Consider the following 23379-nt stretch of genomic DNA (forward strand, 5'->3'; position numbering starts at 1 on the left):
AATAAATTAATTGATTTATTGCGATTCTATTTTTCATAATATTGCTTTGATAATTTAGATCCTTTTATTAATAATTTTTGCTTGCATTCATATTGTTCCCTAAGGATAAAATACAGTATTTTGTAAATGTATTCAAAAATATGAATATATAGCCTAAATAAATAATTAATTTGAGAGTGTAGAGCGAATTTTACATCATTCACAGTACACACTTACTACACAGTACGGCAATTGCTGTGTTTTTTTGTTGTAGTTCCAAAAGCTTCAAAAGCACAAATCATTGGTCAGTCTTTCTTAAAACTTTGATGTTAAAAATCAGTTTACTTATAGAGAAAGTGAATAAGATTTTAAGTTCTACCAGAAAGACTCAAAAACAATACATAATGAATGAGTGAAGTAATTACTGTTAATTATGGAGACCTAATTTATGCATGAGTGACGTGAACAAGTCATCCCGACAGAACTAGTATTTCCAGAACCCTTTGTCGCACTCTGTTATGATGCATTGCATGGCATATATGTATTGCGACGTGTATCATATTGTGACATAGTTCCCAATACCCTAATGGGTTTGTCATGTTTTTATGACTCCATCCACTACACAAATCAGACATGCAGTACCTGAGTTTCTCTCTTTGTTCATTTCTACAAACTCTTGCCGCAGCAGCCCAATTCATTAGCCATGCGGCATGGCTTTTTTTCCGAGCTCGCTGAGTCATTAGCAACACATGGTGGTAATTTGTATCGATTTTTTGCGGCCAGGATGCTGAAAACCCAGTTCCTCAGTGGCACTTCCACAATAAGCTGAATGACTTCCTCCTTTGCTAATGAGGTATCTGAGTGCACCGTCTCTGTGCTTCCTCCATAGAAACACGACATAGAAAGACGAGAACAGCATTCTAACTCTATGCTGAAGTATAACTTTACAGGGCAGTTACAATTTAATCAATTTAAATTGTACAATTTAACTAGTTTATCATTTAATATATCATATTTTTGTGAGTTATTTATATTTTTCATAAGTGTATGAAATTTGAAGATATCACAACATTTAAGACCAATATGTATTTTAAACGTATTTTTGACAGGCTTAAATGTATATTTGATTCTGATTGGTCTATTGTAGAATTTTACAGTCTGATATTTTTTTTTTTATAATCACTGCTAAATTGTATAAATAACTGTTGTTTTATGTTTCTTTTAAATCCCATTTCTCCTTTTCCCATCACATAAAATAACTTGAAATCAATATTTAACACACTACCATTCAAAGGTTTGGGGTTTGATAGATTTTTAATAGTTTTGAAAGTCTTTTATGCTCACCAAGGCTGCATTTAGTTGACCAAAAATGCAGCAAAAACAGCAATATTGTAAAATATTACAATTTAAATGAAATGTTTTCTATTTTAATATATTTTATAATGTAATGACCCTTTTTTAACTAAGCCTAAGCTTTGAACAAACAGTGCATTTGATGCTTCCATGTCATCTTTTAGTTTTGTAGAATGATCCGGGGATTGAAATGGTAAACAACACAAACTAGAAAACAGAGTATCGCCCAATTTTCCACCCATCTGAAAATTAGCATTTAGCACCCTGTGAGTTTTAAATTAGCGGCTGTTGAAATTGTTGTAGTGGTTTCATGTCTACATGCATTACCATAAAGAATGGGTCTAGAGAGCTTGATATATCGCCACTCTTGTTCTCTACAGGCCTCTTCATATGAAGATCAGTTGAAACAATCACTCTTGAACATGCTTTCTGGTTTTTGTGGCATGCACACTCGCTTTACATATCCTTTCTTTAAGAGGATGCAATTTAGATAGGATTGTTTTGTGTTTAGCACTATGTTATCCATTTTCAGTGCTTAAAGGCATAGTTCAACCAAAATGTTTTATTCTGTTATCATTTACTCACCCTCAAGTTGTTCCAAACCTGTATGAGTTTCTTTCTTATGCTGAACACAAAAGATATTTTGAAGAATATGAGTGACCAAACAGTTGATGGACCCCATTGACTTCCATAGTGCCCCCCCCCCCCCCCCCCCCCCATACTATGGAAGTCAATGGGGCTCATCAGCTGTTTGGTTACCCATATTCTTCTTCTTTTGTGAAAAGAAAAGAAAGAAATTCATACAGGTTTGGAACAAGGGTGGGCTAATGATGACAGGTTTTTAAAAAATATTTGGGTGAACTGTCCCTTTAAACTATTCACATTAACATTTGATAAGTGTTAAACTTTTGTGAATTAGCAACTGAGACATGCACTCCTTATCATTATCACCATTAATCCTGCTGTACAAATTCCCAATCTTTAAAAACACTCGTGCGAGGCTGCGGTACTCCAAAAGCATTTGCATTGTGTCTGTATGGTTAATCAGAGAGCAGAACCTTCAGATGTCAAGGAGATCCTTTTGGAAAAATGTTAACTGTTTTTTCACATGTGCACAATAGAGGTGCTCTTCGGTACAAGGACATTATCTTCCATTTTTAGTTGATGGTAATATGCACGTGGGTGTTGAATTGTCAAACCTCACTCTTTCTCTGGCCTTGGGGAAGGTATTGGTATTCATAAATGCGTGCATGTGCGTGCATAAACGCTCACAAATGCACACTCACACCCAAGATAAATATTTGTTTACCTGATCCTCTAAATATAACACCCTCTGATCAGATGGGATATTTGAACAACCATTCCCAAACCTGTGCCCTACTGCCAACATAGACAGCTACCTTCTAAGAAAGCATCCCGATTGTTATGCAACCTTATAAGTGACCAATTTGGAACACATTGGCAACTCTCTATGTCACACAAATAGCACTCTGCAATTGACAGACAATTGATTCCAATAGAATTTGTTGTTAATGTGTTGCTAATGGCATTAATAAGCATTATAACATCACGCACATTTTTAATATATAAAACAATAAATATTTATATATTTTATATTATATTAAATGTAAAAAATGTAGTTTGTCAGCATTAAATGGAATACAAGTTAATTTATAGTTATTTCTCTTACCTCTTCAGCCATCTTGAATATATTTGATTTATATATTTGATCACAGTGCAATTCTGGGATTGCCTTCACTGCAATTTGGCTAAATCAAAATAAGTTTTCTATGATGCTTTAAAATGCTGCCTACATAGGGAGCTCACTAGGTTTTGGACTATCATAAAATAATAAATGTTTTATTATATTTTACATACATATTTTAATTATATAATATGTTTTCTGTTTGTTTATTGTTGTATGTATATATATATATATACATATATAAAAAATCATTCTGTATTTAATGGAATACAAAGTGTCAAAAAAGTGTCTGATGCATTAAAATGCTCCCTACATAGGCACCTCAATACGTTTCGGAACACAGCAAATGTACCATCTTCTTTTCAAATGCAGGTGCGTGGATAAACACAATCATTATTTTTCCCTCCTTTTTCCAGCTTTCTCAGCTGCGCGGGAACAATCGGAAGTTCACCTTGCTGCATGCCCTTGTGGAGCAGATCATGTTGCGAGAACCACGTTTGGCCACCTTTTTCCTGGAGCTTGCAGAATTCGAGACTGTTCCTGGCGGTACTCTAATCAAAATTTCATTGGAAGTGAAGATGTGATAGATGTTTTTCGGGATGATTTGATTGAATGCCATCTGATTGTGTGTATCTGTGGTTTTCCTGCAGCTTCGGTTAAAGGTCTAACAGCAGAGGTGGATGGTACGTGGTCTTATCTGAAGTATTCTGTGTGCTGCTGCACCAAACTTGTTTTTTCTAGATGCTTTTGATGCTTGATTGAGCAATTTTCCTTTCAGAATATCAACAAACCCTTTCACTGTTAAATTCAAGTGTGTTCAGGCACTTCATACAATTTATAATTTTTTAATCAGCTGAGCGTTAGATTCAAACCTGTTGCTGCTTGGCTTGCTTGTGCATTATTGCATGAAAGCATTGCAATTTTATTCATAGAGTTTAGATAGTCCATTACAAATGTCCTCAAACAGAGACCCCCCCCCCCCCCCCCCCTGTCACTATTTAGTTGTGAAGAACGAGTTTCAGAAGGTCATCCAGTACAGGAAAGCACAAAAATGGAAAAACACAGCCAATCAGCACCCCAAATTCATCAAAGACTTAAAGGTAAATGTTTACCCAATTATTTTTGCTTTGTGTTATTGTATATCACATACTTGGTCTGAACATGAATTTGAAAGAAAACATAGATATTAATGTCATGTTTTCTGTTTAATATGATTTATTCAAGTGGTTTCTGCTGTGGAACACGAACACAAAATTTTGATTTGTGTACTTGTCTCTATTTGTCACGCAATAACCATGATTTAAGTTTTTTCCTTTCTGCAAAAGAATGCGAGAATACAGTATATATTGTTTTTGTGATATATTCTTTGCACTCTTTGCAATTTAAGTCGTCACTCATTTTCAGTGTGCTGATAATGACTGTGATCGGATCAATAAGTCAGCCAGTTGAATTTAATCATTTAGATTGATTTTGTGAACTGGATCAAAAGATCAAAAGATTCGAAAGAATGACTCAAATTGGACAAAGCTCCTTTTCTCACTGAATAATGACTCAAATTTCAGTCTCTTCCTCACACAAAGCTATCATATTACTTCAAAAGAATATATAATACATTATGATGCTTTATGCTCCTTATTAATCCATTTGGAGCTTGACAGCCCCTGTCCTTATTTATTTCCATTATATTGAAAAGACTGGCCAGAATATTCTTAAAAAAAAAAAATCCAATGTACTGTATCATTCTTGCACAACTCCTTAGAGAAAGGTAGATAATTTAGATCGCATGATCGCAGACCCTTGTGAGCTTGTGGTTTGTTACACCTTTTGATTGTATAAAAGCTTTTTCTGATGTGGTCTGGTTGGAGAGAAATATCAGTGATGAAAAGCCTCTGAGGATAAGAGCGCTAAGAATGCCAGTGCTACCTCTCCAAAAAACAGAAAGAAGGAAAATGCACACCCGAAACACCTGCTGTTCCTTTATCTCCGGCTCTAGATGGCCATAGAGAAGCAAGAGGCCGATTTCAGACAGCTGATGAAGAGGTGTGAGGAGATGAGGAAGCTCTACACTGACATATTGGTAATCCCTGAGTTATTATTTCAATATCTTCTGTTGTGTTGCCTTGAGAGATGGATGGGCCAGAGTCACCGGCTATCTGGAGATTGGCTTTTTCTGCTTATCTGTGCCAGGTGGACTTTGGGAAAGGGGAATGTATTTCAGCCCACCCATTCAGCAAGGTTACAGTGTTTTTTCCCCCTCACTGTGAGGGAAATTATGCTGGATTGAGAATGACTTATGATGACAGTTCTTTATGATGTTCATGGGTTGTTTATAGCACTAAATATGTTATGAGCACAGAAGATTGTCTTGGGTATACTAGAGGGGTGTTTGCTACAAAAATTTACAAAGCAACTAGAAATGCAGCATTTTAACAAATGTGATAAAGAAATAAAGAAGGAAAAGAATTAATACTTAAATCAAATAAAAGTATAAAAAGTAATATTAAAAAAAAAACTTTTAAATAAAAAATATATAAGAAAAAAAATCAATACAACTCTATATGAAGAGATTTTGCTTAATTTTTTCCATTTTAATTTAGCTAATTTATGCCCTTTTGGGCCAACATCCATTTCGAAGTTAATCCTAAAATTCTACATAATGACATTTGACACACCTCAGACTGAAATTGATCATATTATGTTGCATTATGATGTACGTTACCACTTTAGTTTGGCGTCAGTATGATTTTAATTGTTTTTAAAGAATATTAATTCTGTTATTAAGCAAGGACACATTCAATTGATCAAAAGGGACAGTGAAATGATTTATAATGTTTTCAAATTATTTATATTTTAAATAAATGCTGTTCTTTAAACTTTCTATTCATCAAATAATCTTGAAAAAATGTATCATGATTTCCACAAAAATATTGTTTTTGAAAACAGTGTCAATGTTGATACTGATAATAGCAAGGAATATTTCTTGAGCAGCAAATCAGCATATTAGAATGATTAGATGATGTGACACTGAAGACCGGAGTAGCCTAATGATGCTGAAAATTCAGCTTTGCATCACAGAAATAAATGACATCTTAAAATATTAAACTGAGAGATTTCAATAGGGTCCTTGCATCATTGGTGCTTGGTCCCTATATATATATATTCAAATAGACAACAGTTATTCTAAATGATAATAATATTTCACAATATTGCTGTTTTACTGTATTTTCAATCAAATAAATGCAGCTTTAGTGGGCAAAAGAGACTTTACCGACCCCAGACTTTTAAACAGTAGTGTATGTGTTATGTTTCTACTCAGAGGTGGACAAAGTACGCAACTTCCTTTCTGAGTGAAAGTACAGATACTGGTCAAATATTACTCCGTTACAAGTAAAAGTGGTAAAGACCTATTTTTACTTAGGTAAAAGTACAGAAGTACTCGTTTTAAACAGTACTTAGTATCAAAAGTAAAAAGTAAATATCAATGCATTGTTTTATTATTGATGTATGTAATACTTACAGTACCTTATGACTCTGAATCTATACCTGCTGACCTGCCCTCATATCAATACCAAATTTATTTCTAGAACACAGTTCCAGTAGTGGGATTGAATGTGAGATTGAGTGCACTCAATAATGTCCAGAATGATTTCAGACACCCAAATGACTGTTCCCTCAAATATTGCCCCATTTAAATTTTTATGGCCTTTAGTATGAATATGTTAGCCTTACTGATATCTATAAACTAGTTTGCTCCAAAATAATGACAAAATTCGCATTTAGAAACCCAAACCCAACGTTGAAAATGAAAATCAGGTTGATGTCAGAATCCAACGTCAGATTGACGTTGATCTCCGACGTTGGACAGACGTTGTATTGTGGTTGAAAATTAAAATCAGGTTGACGTCAGAAACCAACATCAGTCGGGTTCTGACGTCAACCCGACTTCATTTCCAACCAAAATGAAAGCCTTGCAACCAAAATCATCCACTGACGGAGGTTCTACTCAAGGACCTTGACAGGAATGTAGTGGTGTAAAAGTTATGATATTTGTCTTTCAAATGTAGTGAAGTTAAATTAAAAAGTTTCCAGAAAAAATAATAGTCAAGTAAAGTACAGATACTCAAGTATAGTAAATGTACTTTGTTACTGTCCACCTCTGTTTCTACTCATTTCTGACCAAAATAGGGCCAAAATAATACACACCTTTCTTAATAATAAAGGAAAATAGCAAATTCTTAAGCAGAGTCCTTTTCCTCTGCTTGTAACATGTATTGTATTTCCCAACTGTCCCAATTTTCTTCAAGACTGAGTGTTTCAGTGTGAACATTCAGCCCATTGTGTTGACAGGATGAGGAGCGAGTCTCCTGCCAGCGATGAGAATTGCTTTAGTTTTACAATTACTGCCCAAACTTTTAGCCTTGGGCAAAAATACAGCAAACAGCAACTTGGGGCTGTGGAGCCAGGAATAATGGAAAGAATAGAGCCAGGATGAAGAGAGAAACTGAGAGGGATTGGAAAATGAGCAATTTTTATTTTTTTGGCTATTAAATAGTTTATATCTCTTAGGTTATCCGCATTACGGTTTGTCTCTCTAGGTATGAAGGTGATTGGACATGTGGTTCACAGTAGTAGTTTGTCTAAAAGTTTAAATTCTGCCATCATTTACTCCCCCGTTTTAAACTAGGATGATGTTGTTTCTTAGGTGGATGAAGAAATTAAAAAGGGGACCTAATATGCCCTTTTTCAAAGTCTTGACTTTGTATTTGTGCTCTACTAGAATAGGTTTTCATGCTTGAATGTTCAAAAAACACCTTATTTTTCACATATTTGACATTGTGGCAGCTCCTCTCTTCCCAGTCTGTCAGTAACGCTCTGTTTAGTCTCCATGAAGTCCCTCCTTCTGAAAAGCGCTGTGCTCTGATTGGCCGGCTGAATCAGTGTGTTATGATTGGTGAACCGCTTCAAGCGTGTTTGGGAAATGTCCCTCCCCTTACTATAACCATGAGTTTCAACACACTACTAACTTTCTCAACCAGGTATTGTCCCTTTATTTTACGTATGGCTTGGGCAGGATTTATTTAAATTAGGAATAATGTGACGTGTCCAGATTACAAAGACTAAACTCAAGATTCAGGGAGTTCAGAAACAGGTACTGATATAGAGAATAACTCCCACTTGAGGGACTTTGTGCTTTGTAACTTTGCAGACCTTTTTCATGCTCAAACAGCAACATTAACACACTAAAGAAAGCTGAAAATGTAAAAAAAAGAGAAAAAAAGCAGCTTAATATGAACCCTTTAACTAGTATGACTTATGGGTATTAGTGAAAAAATGTAAGGGAACATTGACTTGGGCCCTGTTTACACTTGGTATTAAGATGCGTTTTGTTCAATCAGATCACAAGGTGACGTGTATTTAGTACCGTCCACTTGTGATCCGATCGAACAAAACGCATCTTAATACCAGGTGTAAACAGGGTCTAAACTGTTTTGAGCATCTCCACTTTCAATCACTTCCAGAGGAAGACGAAAACTCATTTGACCAGCTTTCTTTCTTAGTGTAAACGCTCATGTGTTCGAATGCGTTCAAACAGTTACAAAACACCGCCTACTCTTCCCCTACTGACTCAATGCGCAAACATTACGGGAAGCGCGCTAGCCAGACGGGATTTAATCTTTGTCGGCTAGAGACCCAAGTTTGGTTTGAAGATAACCCACCCATAGACCCACCCTCGAAGAAATCAGGACAGAACTGGTTGAAAGTGGACAAAAGTGACGGATTTAAACACCAGGTGTAAACAGGAATTTGTCTCCCTCGTCTACTTGTGATCCGATCGACCAGAACACATCTTAATACCAGGTGTAAACAGGTCCAAGATGGTATTTGGATGTTTTGATTTGATCAGATGAACCATATTAGAACTTTAAAATTTTGTATTTTGACTTTGAAATAGACGGTAACAGTCACAATATGAAGCAATTTTGATTGTATCAAGTGTTAAATAAACTTGACAATATCACTGTTTATTTGTTTTCTTTTTCGTCCACAGGTAAAATTCGGAGAACCTTTGGATCAAGACTCCCAAGAACTTTTCGGATGGATTTGCCAATTTATTAATGACTTCAAGAAAGCATACTCTGAATACGCTCAACAATCCTGAATTTCCATTCAGATAGTCACATCTAATGCAGTAGTTGTTTGTACAGTCTGTGTGAATTGGCACCTGCTTTCTCAAACATTTCGAAGGCAATATGAATGTCTGTAGAAAGAGACTTACCTACAGACTACGACCAATGTTTTCTGGATCTTTCCCAGTGCTGGTGTTTGGTTTGATTTGATTAAAAGGATCATGCGGTTCTTTGACCCGGTGCTACAACAAACAGCTTGGATTGATTTTCCAAGCAGGAGCAAACATTTACCTGAGCCACATATCATTTTTGTTCTTTTAGGGTGTATGTATAATGGATGTTATTGATACATTCACAGATGGCTGGTGTGAAAGAGGCATTCTGGTTCAGACAGCCAGTTGAATTGTTTCCACGTGTGTCTGCTGAATCTCCGACTCTCTGTGGCCTTGAGCGTGTTTGTATTTTCCCGATGATACAGAATCGAGTCCTCTGTGGCGGTTCAGCACATGACATCTGCATTTCACACTATTCAGAACAGACCCCTCTTCATTTTTCTTTTCTTTGAATTTCATTCATAAAATGAAGAGGACGAATTAAAGAAGAAACGAATCTTTTTGAAGTCTGATTACCTGCGCATTACACTAGGATTTACATGCATTATAATCCTTTTGTAATGAACATCCATTGCAGTTTTTCTGCCATGGCAGGGATAGTTCAGCCAGAAATGTAAAGGCTGTCATCATTTACTCTTCTTCACACCGTTCCAAACCCATATGACTTCCTTTCTTCTTTGGAGCACAAAAGAAGATGCTTGGCAGAATGCTTAAGCCGCTCTTTTCCATTTAATGACGAATGATGCTAAACAACGCATTTTAAAAGTAGTCTGTAGCATTTATGTACTATATTAAAAAATGCTTCTATTTCATTTTAAGCACTATTTTAAGTTTTTAGGGCCTTATTTCAGTTAATGTGTGACCTATTATTTTAAACCACATAGCAGAGTAGCAACATAACTGTGTAGATATGACCTTGTGACCTATTTGTTGTGGGCTATGGAAACATTCATTGTACAGCATAACAAGCAAATAAAGTGAGTTGCTCTCTGCAGTAGAGTACATAAAGTATTCTGTGTGCCATTTCATGACCTGCAGGAGTTTGTCAGCTCAAATTGCTCTGCTTAGTCAGACATAAAATGCTTTCCTTCTACCATGTGGCAAAATTTGAGTTTTTTTTTACTAAAATGAACTTGACTGCACAGGGAATGAGTATTTTATTCATTAAAGAAATGCATTAGAACACTGAAAGATTTATACAAAAAAGCTTAATTTGTCTTCTGAAACACTGATTTGCATTAATAGCCTAAATCTTAATTTACACTTTTATAAAATAAATAATTAAAACGACTCTTCTGGTATCACTAAAATCATGTCCTGCTGTCACTATCTGTATTCCCTTAGTGTGCTTTTTAAAAAATGTATTTTTGTACTCATACTGTGACCATGTGTGGTTTAGAATAAGAGTAGGGATTACATCTCCACCTGCAGCACACACCGGCTTAATTTAATTTAATTTGACATAATAATTGACTATGACATTGGTTTAAATCGCTACATCTTACATCTGTTTGTCTTCTTAGGTACTCCGCTGTTACTTTGTTACCTTATATTTTACCCTAACTGGCTTGTGAATGGCCATACAAAGAGTTGGAAGTTGGAAGAGTTGGCCATACAAAGAGTTGGAAGCCAAAACTGTTTTCTCACAGTGCATGTTTTTCTGTCTCCCTTGTCTGCTGAGCTGAATGGTTTCATTCATACAGCTGGTACAGTAAGCGTATGCTGGAGCGGTCTGTAAAATCAAGGTCTGCTGGTCATCTCTGCTGCATTGATGGAGGGTGTTCAACACAACAACCCTGAATCTGAATCACTTTTAGGACACACACACACACACACACACACACACACACACACACACACACACACACACACACACACACACACACACACACACACACACACACACACACACACACACACACACACACACACACACACACACACAGGATTTGATAGCATTACTTTCAATTCAGCAAAGAATTATGGTAAATTTGTTTCATGATTTCAACATAAATAGGAAGCAGCAAAACTGTTTTCAACATTGATAATAATCAGAAATGTTTCTTGATCCAAAAATTATCATATTATAATGATTTCTGAAGGATCATGCGTCACTGAAGACTGGAGTAATGATGCTGAAAATTCAGCTTTACCATCACAGGAATAAATAACTTTTAAAAAAAAATATTCACATAGAAAAGTGTTGTTTTTAACTGTAATAATAGTTCACAATATTACTAATTTTAAAGGCTTGGTGAGCATAGGCAGAATCTTAAAGACCCAAACCGTTTGAACGGTATATTATTTAATTAATATTAATCTAGTTCATGTTGCCTGCATTAATTAAAGGACTTACATATGAAATATTAGTTATTATTTTTATACGTATAATTCCGTCTTCATAATAGTTTAGAATGAATTTGTTTGTTTAATTTCAAAATGTCTATGGCACAACTAAACTTTTGAGATTTGTTTTCTTCATGGAACATAAAAACTGAAAACACATGTGCTGCCCTCTTGACCAGTGCTACACAAAAGCATTTAGCCTGTTGAAGAAAATCACTCCAGCCAAAGTGCTCAGCCATGACCCCATTGTATAGACTTCGGATTAAACAATTTCTCTTGGCCTGCTTTGCGGAGCGCCTGCCAGAGTGAAAGCAACAAGCTGCCAATCTTTTGTCAGCCTGTACAGTCAGGCAAGATTGGTACCAAAAAGTTGCTTTTACCATCAGATGCTTTTCAGTCACTCCATCAGAGGTGGGTTAGCAGGTGCTGCACGTGTGAAAAGCAACACTGCACGTTGGGCAACAGTGTGAAAATGATGATTATTAGCAGCTGTCAAAGAGCTTGCGCTACCTCAAACCTGTAGTGTAAATCTCCCACCTTCCCCTTTACGGACATTTTTAGGGAGCTACAGGTAGGCCTAAGTGTTTAAATTATTCAGCCTACTAATGGTGCACAGTCTTAAAGGAAAAGTTCACTCAAAAACTGAAATTTAGGTTGTTTAAAATATGGGTTACACTTTATTTGGTAACACTTTATTTTACAGTGTCCTTGTTACATATGTTACATGTACTTACCATAGTAATAACAGTAAGTTATGCATAATTACAAGTAACTAACCTTAAACCACACCCTAATCGTAGTCGTAGCTTTATAGCAAGTAAATGTAGTTAATTAATATTACGCAGTAATATTAAGTGTAACCCTTTATTTTAAGGTGACAGAGTTACATTGTACTTACTCAAATAAGTACTGAGTAATATGAATTAACCATATTTACTTGCTATAAAGTTACAACTAGGGTTAAGGTTTAGTTTAGGGTTGGTTACTTGTAATTATGCATAATTTTATGTTATTACTATAGTAAGTACATGTAATAATGTGTAACTGTCAGCTAGTGTTACCAATATATGGACTATTTTTATGGTTATTTTAAAAATAAATGTAAGTTCTGTATTTTTTGGTGATCTATTCCTTTCAGAGGGGCATTCTAGAATGGGCTATGTTTGATATAAATAAATTAGATACATTTTGATTATCATTTCTACATTTTTCTTAATGAGGTTCTCTTCACGCTTCACAGTGTGGTCACCAATTCTCCTTTTGTGTCCCACAAAAAAATAACAACCTTGTTCAGTTTTGGAGCAAAATGAAGGTGAAATGATGACAGAATTTTAGTTTTTTTTTGGGGGTGATCTATTCCTTAAAAAAATACATTCTATGGATATGACTGAATGAATGAAAATTCTGAACAGACTGAAATAAATGTAGTTTAAACTCTGAATATGACGTAAAATAAGGACTATTTTATGGTTCCTTTAAATAATTTAATTTCTGGATTTTCCTGTATTTCATTAATTTTCATAATGTTCATAATTATTCATCATCATAATTCATAATTTTCACAATTAATTTTAAAGCTTGACAGACGTGTTCACTTATGGGAAGAGCTGCGTGACGTTTCCTCAAGATTTGTCATTTTGTCTCTCAGAGTTTGGAACAACATAAAGGTAAGTAAATAATGACAGAATGTAATTTTTTTTTGATGATCTGTTTCTTTAAGACATTCTAGAATTGATTCTGTTGGTTATAAATAAAGAATAATTCATAAAAATAAACTTAAAAAGTGTTATACCTGTTAAACTCCAATCTGTGGAGCAAGGGAGAGTTTTTTCCCCCCTTCATTTTAATTCTGTGGATTTTTTAACCTTCTCTCTAGACTGGCAGATTTGTTTGGATACCCCAGAGAAGCCGGTTTGTTTGAACTCCAGGAAAAGTGCAGGGCTTTGTTTGATGGATTTTAATGTCATTTGCTTTCTAAGTCAATGTCAGCTTTGGGGAGGTGTTCACCCAGAAGCCTTTACACCCAAACACTGCAGGCCCAGCATTACTTTGTGCAAGGACTCACATAGAGTTACACTCACACATAAACACAGATAACTTCACAGCACTCCAAAGTCCTTCGCTCGCTTCACAACCCAGTGAATCATAACGTTGTCCTGAAATGGTCCAATGAGGCAGTCCTTCTCTCTCTTTCCACAAACAGTGTCAATGGGGTCGTGTGAACTAGCCTTTTCTTCTCGCTCCCAGCAGTGCTTACCTGGCTGAGAAGACAGCTAGCCTGCAGGTCACAGGGGGTTGATTCGTTTGCAGTGCTTCAAGTCCAGCTCATTTATCTTACTCTCATCCAGGAATAGATTCACGGCTTTCTCTCCCCAGCTGCTGACCAGGTGACTGGTCCAGCAAAAATCCAATACTCTTAATCAAATATTAACTCCTTATGTCATCGTTTGTGTTAAGAGTCTTACAGGCTGGTATAAAAGTAATAATTTTGGAAACGTTAAGAGTTTCCAGAACTTGCCGTTGACGTAAATTTCCGTCTTTTCTGAGACGATGCTTCCCCGCCATTGGCGGAAATGTCCAGCTTTTCACTATTACCAACCCAATCTTACGGCAATTCGTATGAATTTTATGAGGTGGCTAATTCAAATCATACGACCTCACTCGTACGAATTCTGCTAAATCGTTCATATTTTATGAGTTGCCCAATTCGTATGAATTCATACGAACGACCTGACCCCAACCCTAAACCTACTCATCACTTGGGTTTATACAAATCATATTTAACCACCTTTTACTCACTCGTACGAATTCCTACAAATTGGTCGTGAGATAGCGTTGCTATTACACATCTTCTGAAAGAGTACTGAATCTCCTAATTAAGAGTCTCCTGGACATTAAGAAGATGCAGAACCAAGCGATAGCATAATCAAATGCATATGTAAAATAACGCGGCCATCGACATTAAACAGCATATAAAACAAAACTGCCTAAAGTTATTGTCAAGATTGTTATGTTTCTAGCATGTTATATGTTTGTCAGCAGTTCTTCTAACCCTAATTGATGGAGTGTGTAGCTTTTCATTTCTTCAACAAGCATATAGGAAGACACATCATGGCCATATTCCAGGATGACAATGTTGAGATTCATCAGGAGAATCATGAAGAATCATTTTCACACATGAATTATCACCTTTGAGTTCAGATCTTAAATTCATTGAAAGTCTTTGGGATGTGCTGGAGGAGACTGTCACAGTGTTGGGTTTGTGTTCCCCTGATGTCCACTAGATGTCCTCCTTTCCCACGGTGTCCTTCACTTATGAACTACATTTCCCACGATCCTTTGTCTCATCATTGCACTCAGCTGTTTCTTATCACTGATCATTGCACTCAGCCAATTCCCCATTATCATTGTCGATTCCCTGTGTATATAACCCTGTCTGTTTCAGTATGTGTCACGGAGTCCTTGTATTATGTCCCCACACTTCCGTTATTTGTATCAGACTGGTTCTCGTTTGTATTTTATGTTTTGGATTGCCTTATTGGACTTTTGACCCCTGCCTGGATGACTAAGAGTTTGGATTGCCCTTTTATATTAAATTACTGCTTTTGGATTTTCTGCCTCCAGTGTGTGTTCCGTGACAGAAGGACTCCGTCACACAAGATCCAGCGGTATGTTTCTCAATATCTCTTCCCCAGCCACCGAGCGGGAGAGAATGGAGTTTTTTAAGGGGACCCGATTAGTTAAGTTTCGTGGAACCCGTGGAGGTCGCAGTGGAGGAGGTGGTCGAGAGCCTGTTCACGTCCCGTCTGCCCAGTCAGAGACTGTTCACGTCCCGTCTACCCAGTCAGAGACTGTTCACGTCCCGTCTGCCCAGTCAGAGAATCTTCACGTTCCGTCTGCCCAGCGAGAGACTGTTCACGTTCCGTCTGCCCAGCGAGAGACTGTTCACGTTCCGTCTGCCCAGCGAGAGACTGTTCACGTCACGTCTGCCCAGCGAGAGACTGTTCACGTCACGTCTGCCCAGCGAGAGACTGTTCACGTCACGTCTGCCCAGCGAGAGACTGTTCACGTCACGTCTGCCCAGCGAGAGACTGTTCACGTCACGTCTGCCCAGCGAGAGTCTGTTCACGTCACGTCTGCCCAGCGAGAGACTGTTCACGTCACGTCTGCCCAGCGAGAGACTGTTCACGTCACGTCTGCCCAGCGAGAGACTGTTCACGTTCCGTCCGCCTTCCTGGGCCGGGACTATCTGGAGCGTCTGGCTCGGATCCTGGACATGCCCGTGTCTGCTGTTCCAGAGCCGGAACCAGTGTCTGCTGTTCCAGAGCCGGAGCCGGAGGCAGAGCCAATGGCCGTTCCAGAGCCGGAGGCAGAGCCAGTGCCCATTCCAGAGCCGGAGGCAGAGCCATTGCCGGTTCCAGAGCCGGAGGCAGAGCCATTGCCGGTTCCAGAGCCGGAGGCAGAGCCAATGCCTGTTCCAGAGCCGGAGGCAGAGCCAGTATCCGTTCCAGCGCCGGAGGCAGAGCCAGTGCCATCTGCCTTCTTGGATCTGGACTATCTGGAGCGTCTGGTTCGGATCCTGGACATGCCCATGTCTGCTGTTCCAGAGCCGGAGCTAGTGTCTGCTGTTCCAGAGCTGGAGGCAGAGCCATTGCCCGTTCCAGAGCCGGAGGCTGAGCCAATGCCTGTTCCAGAGCCGGAGGCTGAGCCAATGCCTGTTCCAGAGCCTGTGTCTGTTCCAGAGCCAGTGTCTGTTCCAGAGCCTGTGTCTGTTCCAGAGCCAGTGTCTGTTCCAGAGCCATTGCCCGTTCCAGATCCGGAGGCAGAGCCAATGCTTGTTCCAGAGCCTATGCCTGTTCCAGAGCCGGAGGCAGAGCCAATGCCTGTTCCAGAGCCTATGCCTGTTCCAGAGCCGGAGACTGAGCCAATGCCTGTTCCAGAGCCGAAGGCTGAGCCAATGCCTGTTCCAGAGCCGGAGGCTGAGCCAATGCCTGTTCCAGAGCCGGAGGCTGAGCCAATGCCTGTTCCAGAGCCTGTGTCTGTTCCAGAGCCTGTGTCTGTTCCAGAGCCCGTGTCTGTTCCAGAGCCCGTGTCTGTTCCAGAGCCAGTGTCTGTTCCAGAGCCAGTGTCTGTTCCAGAGCCAGTGCCTGTTCCAGAGCCAGTGCCTGTTCCAGAGCCAGTGCCTGTTCCAGAGCCAGTGCCTGTTCCAGAGCCAGTGCCTGTTCCAGAGCCAGTGCCTGTTCCAGAGCCAGTGCCTGTTCCAGAGCCAGTGCCTGTTCCAGAGCCAGTGCCTGTTCCAGAGCCAGTGCCTGTTCCAGAGCCAGTGCCTGTTCCAGAGCCAGTGCCTGTTCCAGAGCCAGTGTTTGTTTCTGTGTGTGTGTCTGTTTTTGTGACTATTACAGTTCTTGTGGCTGTTCCTGAGCCGGTGTCTGCTGTTCCTGAGCCGGTGTCGGCTGTTCCTGAGCCGGTGTCTGCTGTTCCTGAGCCGGTGTCTGCTGTTCCTGAGCCGGTGTCTGCTGTTCCTGAGCCGGTGTCTGCTGTTCCTGAGCCGGTGTCTGCTGTTCCTGAGCCGGTGTCTGCTGTTCCTGAGCCGGTGTCTGCTGTTCCTGAGCCGGTGTCTGCTGTTCCTGAGCCGGTGTCTGCTGTTCCTGAGCCGGTGTCTGCTGTTCCTGAGCCGGTGTCTGCTGTTCCTGAGCCGGTGTCTGCTGTTCCTGAGCCGGTGTCTGCTGTTCCTGAGCCGGTGTCTGCTGTTCCTGAGCCGGTGTCTGCTGTTCCTGAGCCGGTGTCTGCTGTTCCTGAGCCGGTGTCTGCTGTTCCTGAGCCGGTGTCTGCTGTTCCTGAGCCGGTGTCTGCTGTTCCTGAGCCGGTGTCTGCTGTTCCTGAGCCGGTGTCTGCTGTTCCTGAGCCGGTGTCTGCTGTTCCTGAGCCGGTGTCTGCTGTTCCTGAGCCGGTGTCTGCTGTTCCTGAGCCGGTGTCTGCTCCGCCCTGGCCGCCCGAGGGGTCTTCGCCGCCCTGGCCGCCCGAGGGGTCTTCGCCGCCCTGGCCGCCCGAGGGGTCTTCGCCGCCCTGGCCGCCCGAGGGGTCTTCGCCGCCCTGGCCGCCCGAGGGGTCTTCGCCGCCCTGGCCGCCCGAGGGGTCTTCGCCGCCCTGGCCGCCCGAGGGGTCTTCGCCGCCCTGGCCGCCCGAGGGGTCTTCGCCGCCCTGGCCGCCCGAGGGGTCTTCGCCGCCCTGGCCGCCCGAGGGGTCTTCGCCGCCCTGGCCGCCCGAGGGGTCTTCGCCGCCCTGGCCGCCCGAGGGGTCTTCGCCGCCCTGGCCGCCCGAGGGGTCTTCGCCGCCCTGGCCGCCCGAGGGGTCTTCGCCGCCCTGGCCGCCCGAGGGGTCTTCGCCGCCCTGGCCGCCCGAGGGGTCTTCGCCGCCCTGGCCGCCCGAGGGGTCTTCGCCGCCCTGGCCGCCCGAGGGGTCTTCGCCGCCCTGGCCGCCCGAGGGGTCTTCGCCGCCCTGGCCGCCCGAGGGGTCTTCGCCGCCCTGGCCGCCCGAGGGGTCTTCGCCGCCCTGGCCGCCCGAGGGGCCGCCCTGGCCGCCCGAGGGGTCTTCGCCGCCCTGGCCGCCCGAGGGGTCTTTGCCGCCCTGGCCGCCCGAGAGGTCTTCTTCGCCCTGGCCGCCCGATGGACTTTACGTCTCGCCCTGGCCGCCCGATGGACTTTGCGTCTCGCCCTGGCCTCCCGATGAACTGTGCGTTTCGCCCTGGCATCCCGATAGACTTTGTGTTTACCCCTGGATGCCCGATAGATTTTTTGTTTTGCCCCGGTCCCCGGTTAAACCCTCACTCCTTGTTCCTGTCTCCCTTCATGGACCTGGCCCACCTTCCCTCCCCCTGATCCTCCACCGTTCCACCTCCCTCCTGAACCTCTTGTATTATATTGTGTTGTGTTTTCTGTGTTTCTTGTTGTTGTCATGGAGCGTCTGGTAGCCGCTCCGTAGAGGGGGGGTTATGTCACAGTGTTGGGTTTGTGTTCCCCTGATGTCCACTAGATGTCCTCCTTTCCCACGGTGTCCTTCACTTATGAACTACATTTCCCACGATCCTTTGTCTCATCATTGCACTCAGCTGTTTCTTATCACTGATCATTGCACTCAGCCAATTCCCCATTATCATTGTCGATTCCCTGTGTATATAACCCTGTCTGTTTCAGTATGTGTCACGGAGTCCTTGTATTATGTCCCCACACTTCCGTTATTTGTATCAGACTGGTTCTCGTTTGTATTTTATGTTTTGGATTGCCTTATTGGACTTTTGACCCCTGCCTGGATGACTAAGAGTTTGGATTGCCCTTTTATATTAAATTACTGCTTTTGGATTTTCTGCCTCCAGTGTGTGTTCCGTGACAGAGACTTTACAGAGTCAAGTCAAGTCAAGTCACCTTTATGGTGTGAGGGAGAGTGCTGGACTCTTGCATTGGCAATACAATATCTTGTCCAAAAATGTGTGAGATGCATAAAGTAGCGACAAACGCATAAAGCCGAATATTGAAATGCTTTTCTGCTCCATTATAGATTGCACATGAATTGCTTGTCCTTCTTATAACTTCACTCAGTATTTTCTTCAATTTTGAGGCCAGTGTCTGAAATGCAGTATTCCCTTTCCTGCAGTGACTGTGACTTAATTTGTTTTCCGGGAAACATGCAAGTATCTTCTGTTGCTCCCGAAGGGCAGTACTCAATGAAAAAAAGAAAGTGAACATCTTCATCCTGTTCAAAAGTTTTCATCCCCGGCCACATCTTGTTTCCTTCTGGAGCATCAATGAATGTTTGAATCTTTTTTTAATTGTTGTGTTTGAGTCCCTCAATTGTCCTCACTGTGAAAAGATGGATCTTAATATCTTAAAGTCACTGCTGGAAAGTCTTTAGGATGTGCTGGAGGAGACTTTACAGAGTGCTGGACTCTTGCATTGGCAATACATTATCTTGACCAAAAATGGATGCACCTCTTGGTGGAAATAACATCACAACATTTATTGAAAAGTTACACATTACATTAATTGGGGTTAGAAGAACTGTTGCCAAACGTATAACATGCTAGAAACATAATAATCACTGCAATAATGATCCAATCATAGACTCTTAAAGTCCCCCTGGTGAAAATCAAGCGTTTAATGTTGTTTATATGTTTATGTTGTGTTTTTAATATGCTTTAAGTCGACACCATTGTTGAGAATTTTCTCCTTAAAAAAACTGCAGTGAACCAAAGACAGTCTCAAAAACACGGATTGAAATCGCTGGTGTTTCTGACGGCACGAACTACTTTGTAACCAATCACATCAACCGTGTGATCATCAACGAGTGGATCTCTGAGCTGGTGTGAGTGAGTGGAGGCGGGGCTCATATTCATAGAACGTATAGAACCGCGTAAACTAAATGAGGCAAGGGTGAGGAGTTACATTCAAGGTATTTTAAGGCATGAAGAATGTTTTTTCAAGGAAAAAACTTTTAAATATGTAATTTCGGTGATCAAAGATGAGTTTTAAGGGATAAAATGATTGACTACAGGGGAACTTTAAGCATTTGCCTATTTACATCCAAACAGCGACTTTTTTTTTTTTGCTCTGGCAATTTATTAAAAGCATAAAGAGCCATTATGACTTTTTTTTCATTTTGCAGTCACTACTTTTGTGCACATTTCCCAGCAAAATGTTCTTACACCCTTTTGCCGGTTTCTGTTTTGTCCCTCTTTGAACCCACAAGCCTTGCCGTTTCAGAGATACTCTGACCCAGTCGCCTTGCCATAGCATCCAACACGTTGATTATGAGAACTGATTATTTGTATACCATCTAATGATATTTATATATGTGCCCTATTTTTGAATACAATTAAACAATGTCCTCTTCGTTAGTGAAATTACCAGCAAGATGTAGGTTACAATCTCATTAAGATTTTACATAGTTTAGAGATGAATATTACCGAATGCCCAATAATCTTTTTTTTTGAAAGACTTTGATCCAGAAGATTCACATGTTTAGTGGGGTCTAAACATGTGAAACATTTATAAATTTTGAAATATGCATGACCACATCGGATGCTGTTTTTCTAAGCAAGAGACACTCCATCCAGACTTGGGTACTGTATACTAAATGTGCATCACTGCAAAGCTGTCCTGTTGTTTACACAATGTAATCATGGGTTTACAGTCAATATTTCTTTCACTTATAGAAGACGAACATTGGAAAAAGTGGAGAAAGGTGCTGAGAGGAAAATGAAGAACATCATGAAGGTAAACAGCCACAACAGCTCTCATTTATTAAATAAATTCCCAAGCATCTCAATAGGTCCCCAGGTGAGTTAACTGTTAATTTGTGCTTGCAAATATTCCATCCTTAATTTGTTCCATAAATGAAAAGCCTTGCGTTGCTCAAGTTCACTCTATGCATCCTCCAGAGAGATTGAAATCAGCGAGTTGAGCCGAGTACAAAGTGCTTTATTCATTTTTCATTGACTTCTGAATCTGAACTTCATTATAGATCTTATGGAAAAAGGTATTGTTTTGCAGTCTGCAATGACTTTATTTAATGACCCTGCATTTAAGTATTGAGTCCTGATGAAAGCAATTCATTTAAAATCTTATATAATCACTATCTCTAGACACACACACACACACACACACACACACACACACACACACACACACACACACACACACACACACACACACACACACACACACACACACACACACACACACACACACACACACACACACACACACACATAACTTCAGAATTGCATTGCTTAGTAGTCCAACATTAGAGCAAATAATATTCAAGGCTCAAACTTGAGATGCATAAAGTAGCGCCAAACGTATAAAGCCAAATATTGAAATGCTTCTCTGCTCCATTATAGATTGCACATGCTTGTCCTTCTTATAACTTCCTTCAATTTTGAGGCCTGTGTCTGAAATGCAGTATTCCCTTTCCTGCAGTGACTGTGACTTAATTTGTTTTCCGGGAAACATGCAAGTATCTACTGTTGCTTCCAAAGGGCAGTACTCAATGAAAAAAAAAAAGTGGACATCTTCATCCTGTTCAAAAGTTTTCATCCCCGGCTGCATCTTCTTTCCTTCTGGAGCATCAGTGAATGTTTGAATATTTTTTTAATTGTTGTATTTGAGTCCTCAGTGTGAAAAGATGGATCTTAAAATCATACAGTCACTGCTGGAAAGCGTTCAAAAATGCAAAAGTTTGCAAAATGCTGGAAAACTGAAGATTTGGCAGAAGATTCAAGGGTATGTCAACATTTGAACATTTTTATAAATTCAGCTATATTTTTTTCATCTTTTACATATTTTATGTAGAATATCTTATTCAGAACAGCACTAAATACAACATTCTACACATGCTAGCTGTGAATAGCAACATGCTAATAGCGATTAGGTAAGTGCTAAACCATGCCAAGAAAATGCTAAGAACTCCAATAGTAACCATCTGTGACAACTACCAACCACCTAGTAACACCATAGCAACTACCCAGAATACCTTAGCAACTGCCCAGAACACCCTAGCAACCACCCAAAACACCCTAGCAACTGCCTAGCAACACCATAGCAACCACCAAGAACACCCTAGCAACTGCCTAGCAACCACCCAGAATACCCTAGCAACACCATAGCAACCCCCCAGAACATTTTAGCAACCACCTAGAAACCATCCAGAATACCCTAGCAAGCACCTAACAACACCCTAGCAACTATCCAGAATACCCAAGCAACCGCCTAGCAATGCCCTAGCAACCACCCAGAATACCCTTGCAACTACCTAGCAACACCATAGCAACCACCCAGAACACCCTAGCAACCGCCAAGCAACCACCCAGAACACCCTTGCAATGCCCTAGTAACCACCCAAAATACCATAGCAACCACCCAGAATACCCTAGCAACCCCCAAAACACCCTAGCAACCGCCTAGCAACCACTTGAACAACATGAATAAGCCATATCTCAGCATCAGAACATCGTACAGACATGTTTGTTGGCTCGTATGCAATCATGTACCACACCCTAGCAACCGAGTGGCGAGTTTTGTCACTGCAAGCACCACTTCACATTTTCTTCTAGAAATGTACATTTTAGTTAACCTTTTGGGGGGGGGGGGGTAAATTAATCATATTAATTTAATACAAATTGGCAATATAGGAATATAAATATTGTTAATAATAGTTAACATATAATAATAAACGTGTAAAAACTTTACTTAATTACCTATATGTAACACTATTTAAAACATGTCTGTTTGCTGGATGTCAGTTGGATATTGAAAAATCATCTGACGTTACGCACCAGTCGTCACAGTGAGTTCATAGTCGGGCGTCATTAAGAGTGTGCGCGCGCTCATGGAAGTGTCTTGTGGTTGAGAGAGAGAGAGAAGAACCTCCACAGATGTGTTCAGGAGGTCCTGAGGGTTTGCTGTAGTATCCGTCTCAATGTTTATGGCGCAAAACTAATATGGACACGAAGTTGCGATTGCCCATGCATTGCGGATAATAATCTCTGTGCGCACTGAGTGGATTTTTACGCGGAGTCGCCAGGAACCCACGGAGAACCTGCATCTCTCCAAAACTCGCCTGACAGATCTTCTGGGTTTGAAAACTATCAGAATCAATAACACACAGGGAAATAAGTATAACAATCAAAAAATGACTATAGACATAAGGTTGTTGCATCCACCTACGCGCATTTGGTGATTTGTAAAACAGCAGTTGGTGT

General features: G+C 40.6%; 1 protein-coding gene across 1 annotated transcript in view; it reads left to right on the forward strand.

The window, feature by feature from the left end:
• Positions 1–10286, forward strand: part of LOC143725957 (uncharacterized) — a 38838-nt gene extending 28552 nt beyond the window's left edge. The window contains exons 13-17 of the mRNA XM_077218867.1: positions 3454–3583; positions 3688–3720; positions 4040–4137; positions 5031–5114; positions 9087–10286. Of these exons, the coding sequence (XP_077074982.1) occupies positions 3454–3583; positions 3688–3720; positions 4040–4137; positions 5031–5114; positions 9087–9197 (456 nt within the window). The 3' untranslated portion in view covers positions 9198–10286. The remainder of the gene's footprint in view (positions 1–3453; positions 3584–3687; positions 3721–4039; positions 4138–5030; positions 5115–9086) is intronic.
• The last annotated feature ends 13093 nt before the right edge of the window (positions 10287–23379 follow it).

The sequence above is a fragment of the Siphateles boraxobius genome, unplaced genomic scaffold (genome assembly GCF_051911475.1).
Source record: "Siphateles boraxobius isolate OS27281-9 unplaced genomic scaffold, OSU_SipBor_1 77, whole genome shotgun sequence".
Lineage (NCBI taxonomy): Eukaryota > Metazoa > Chordata > Actinopteri > Cypriniformes > Leuciscidae > Siphateles > Siphateles boraxobius.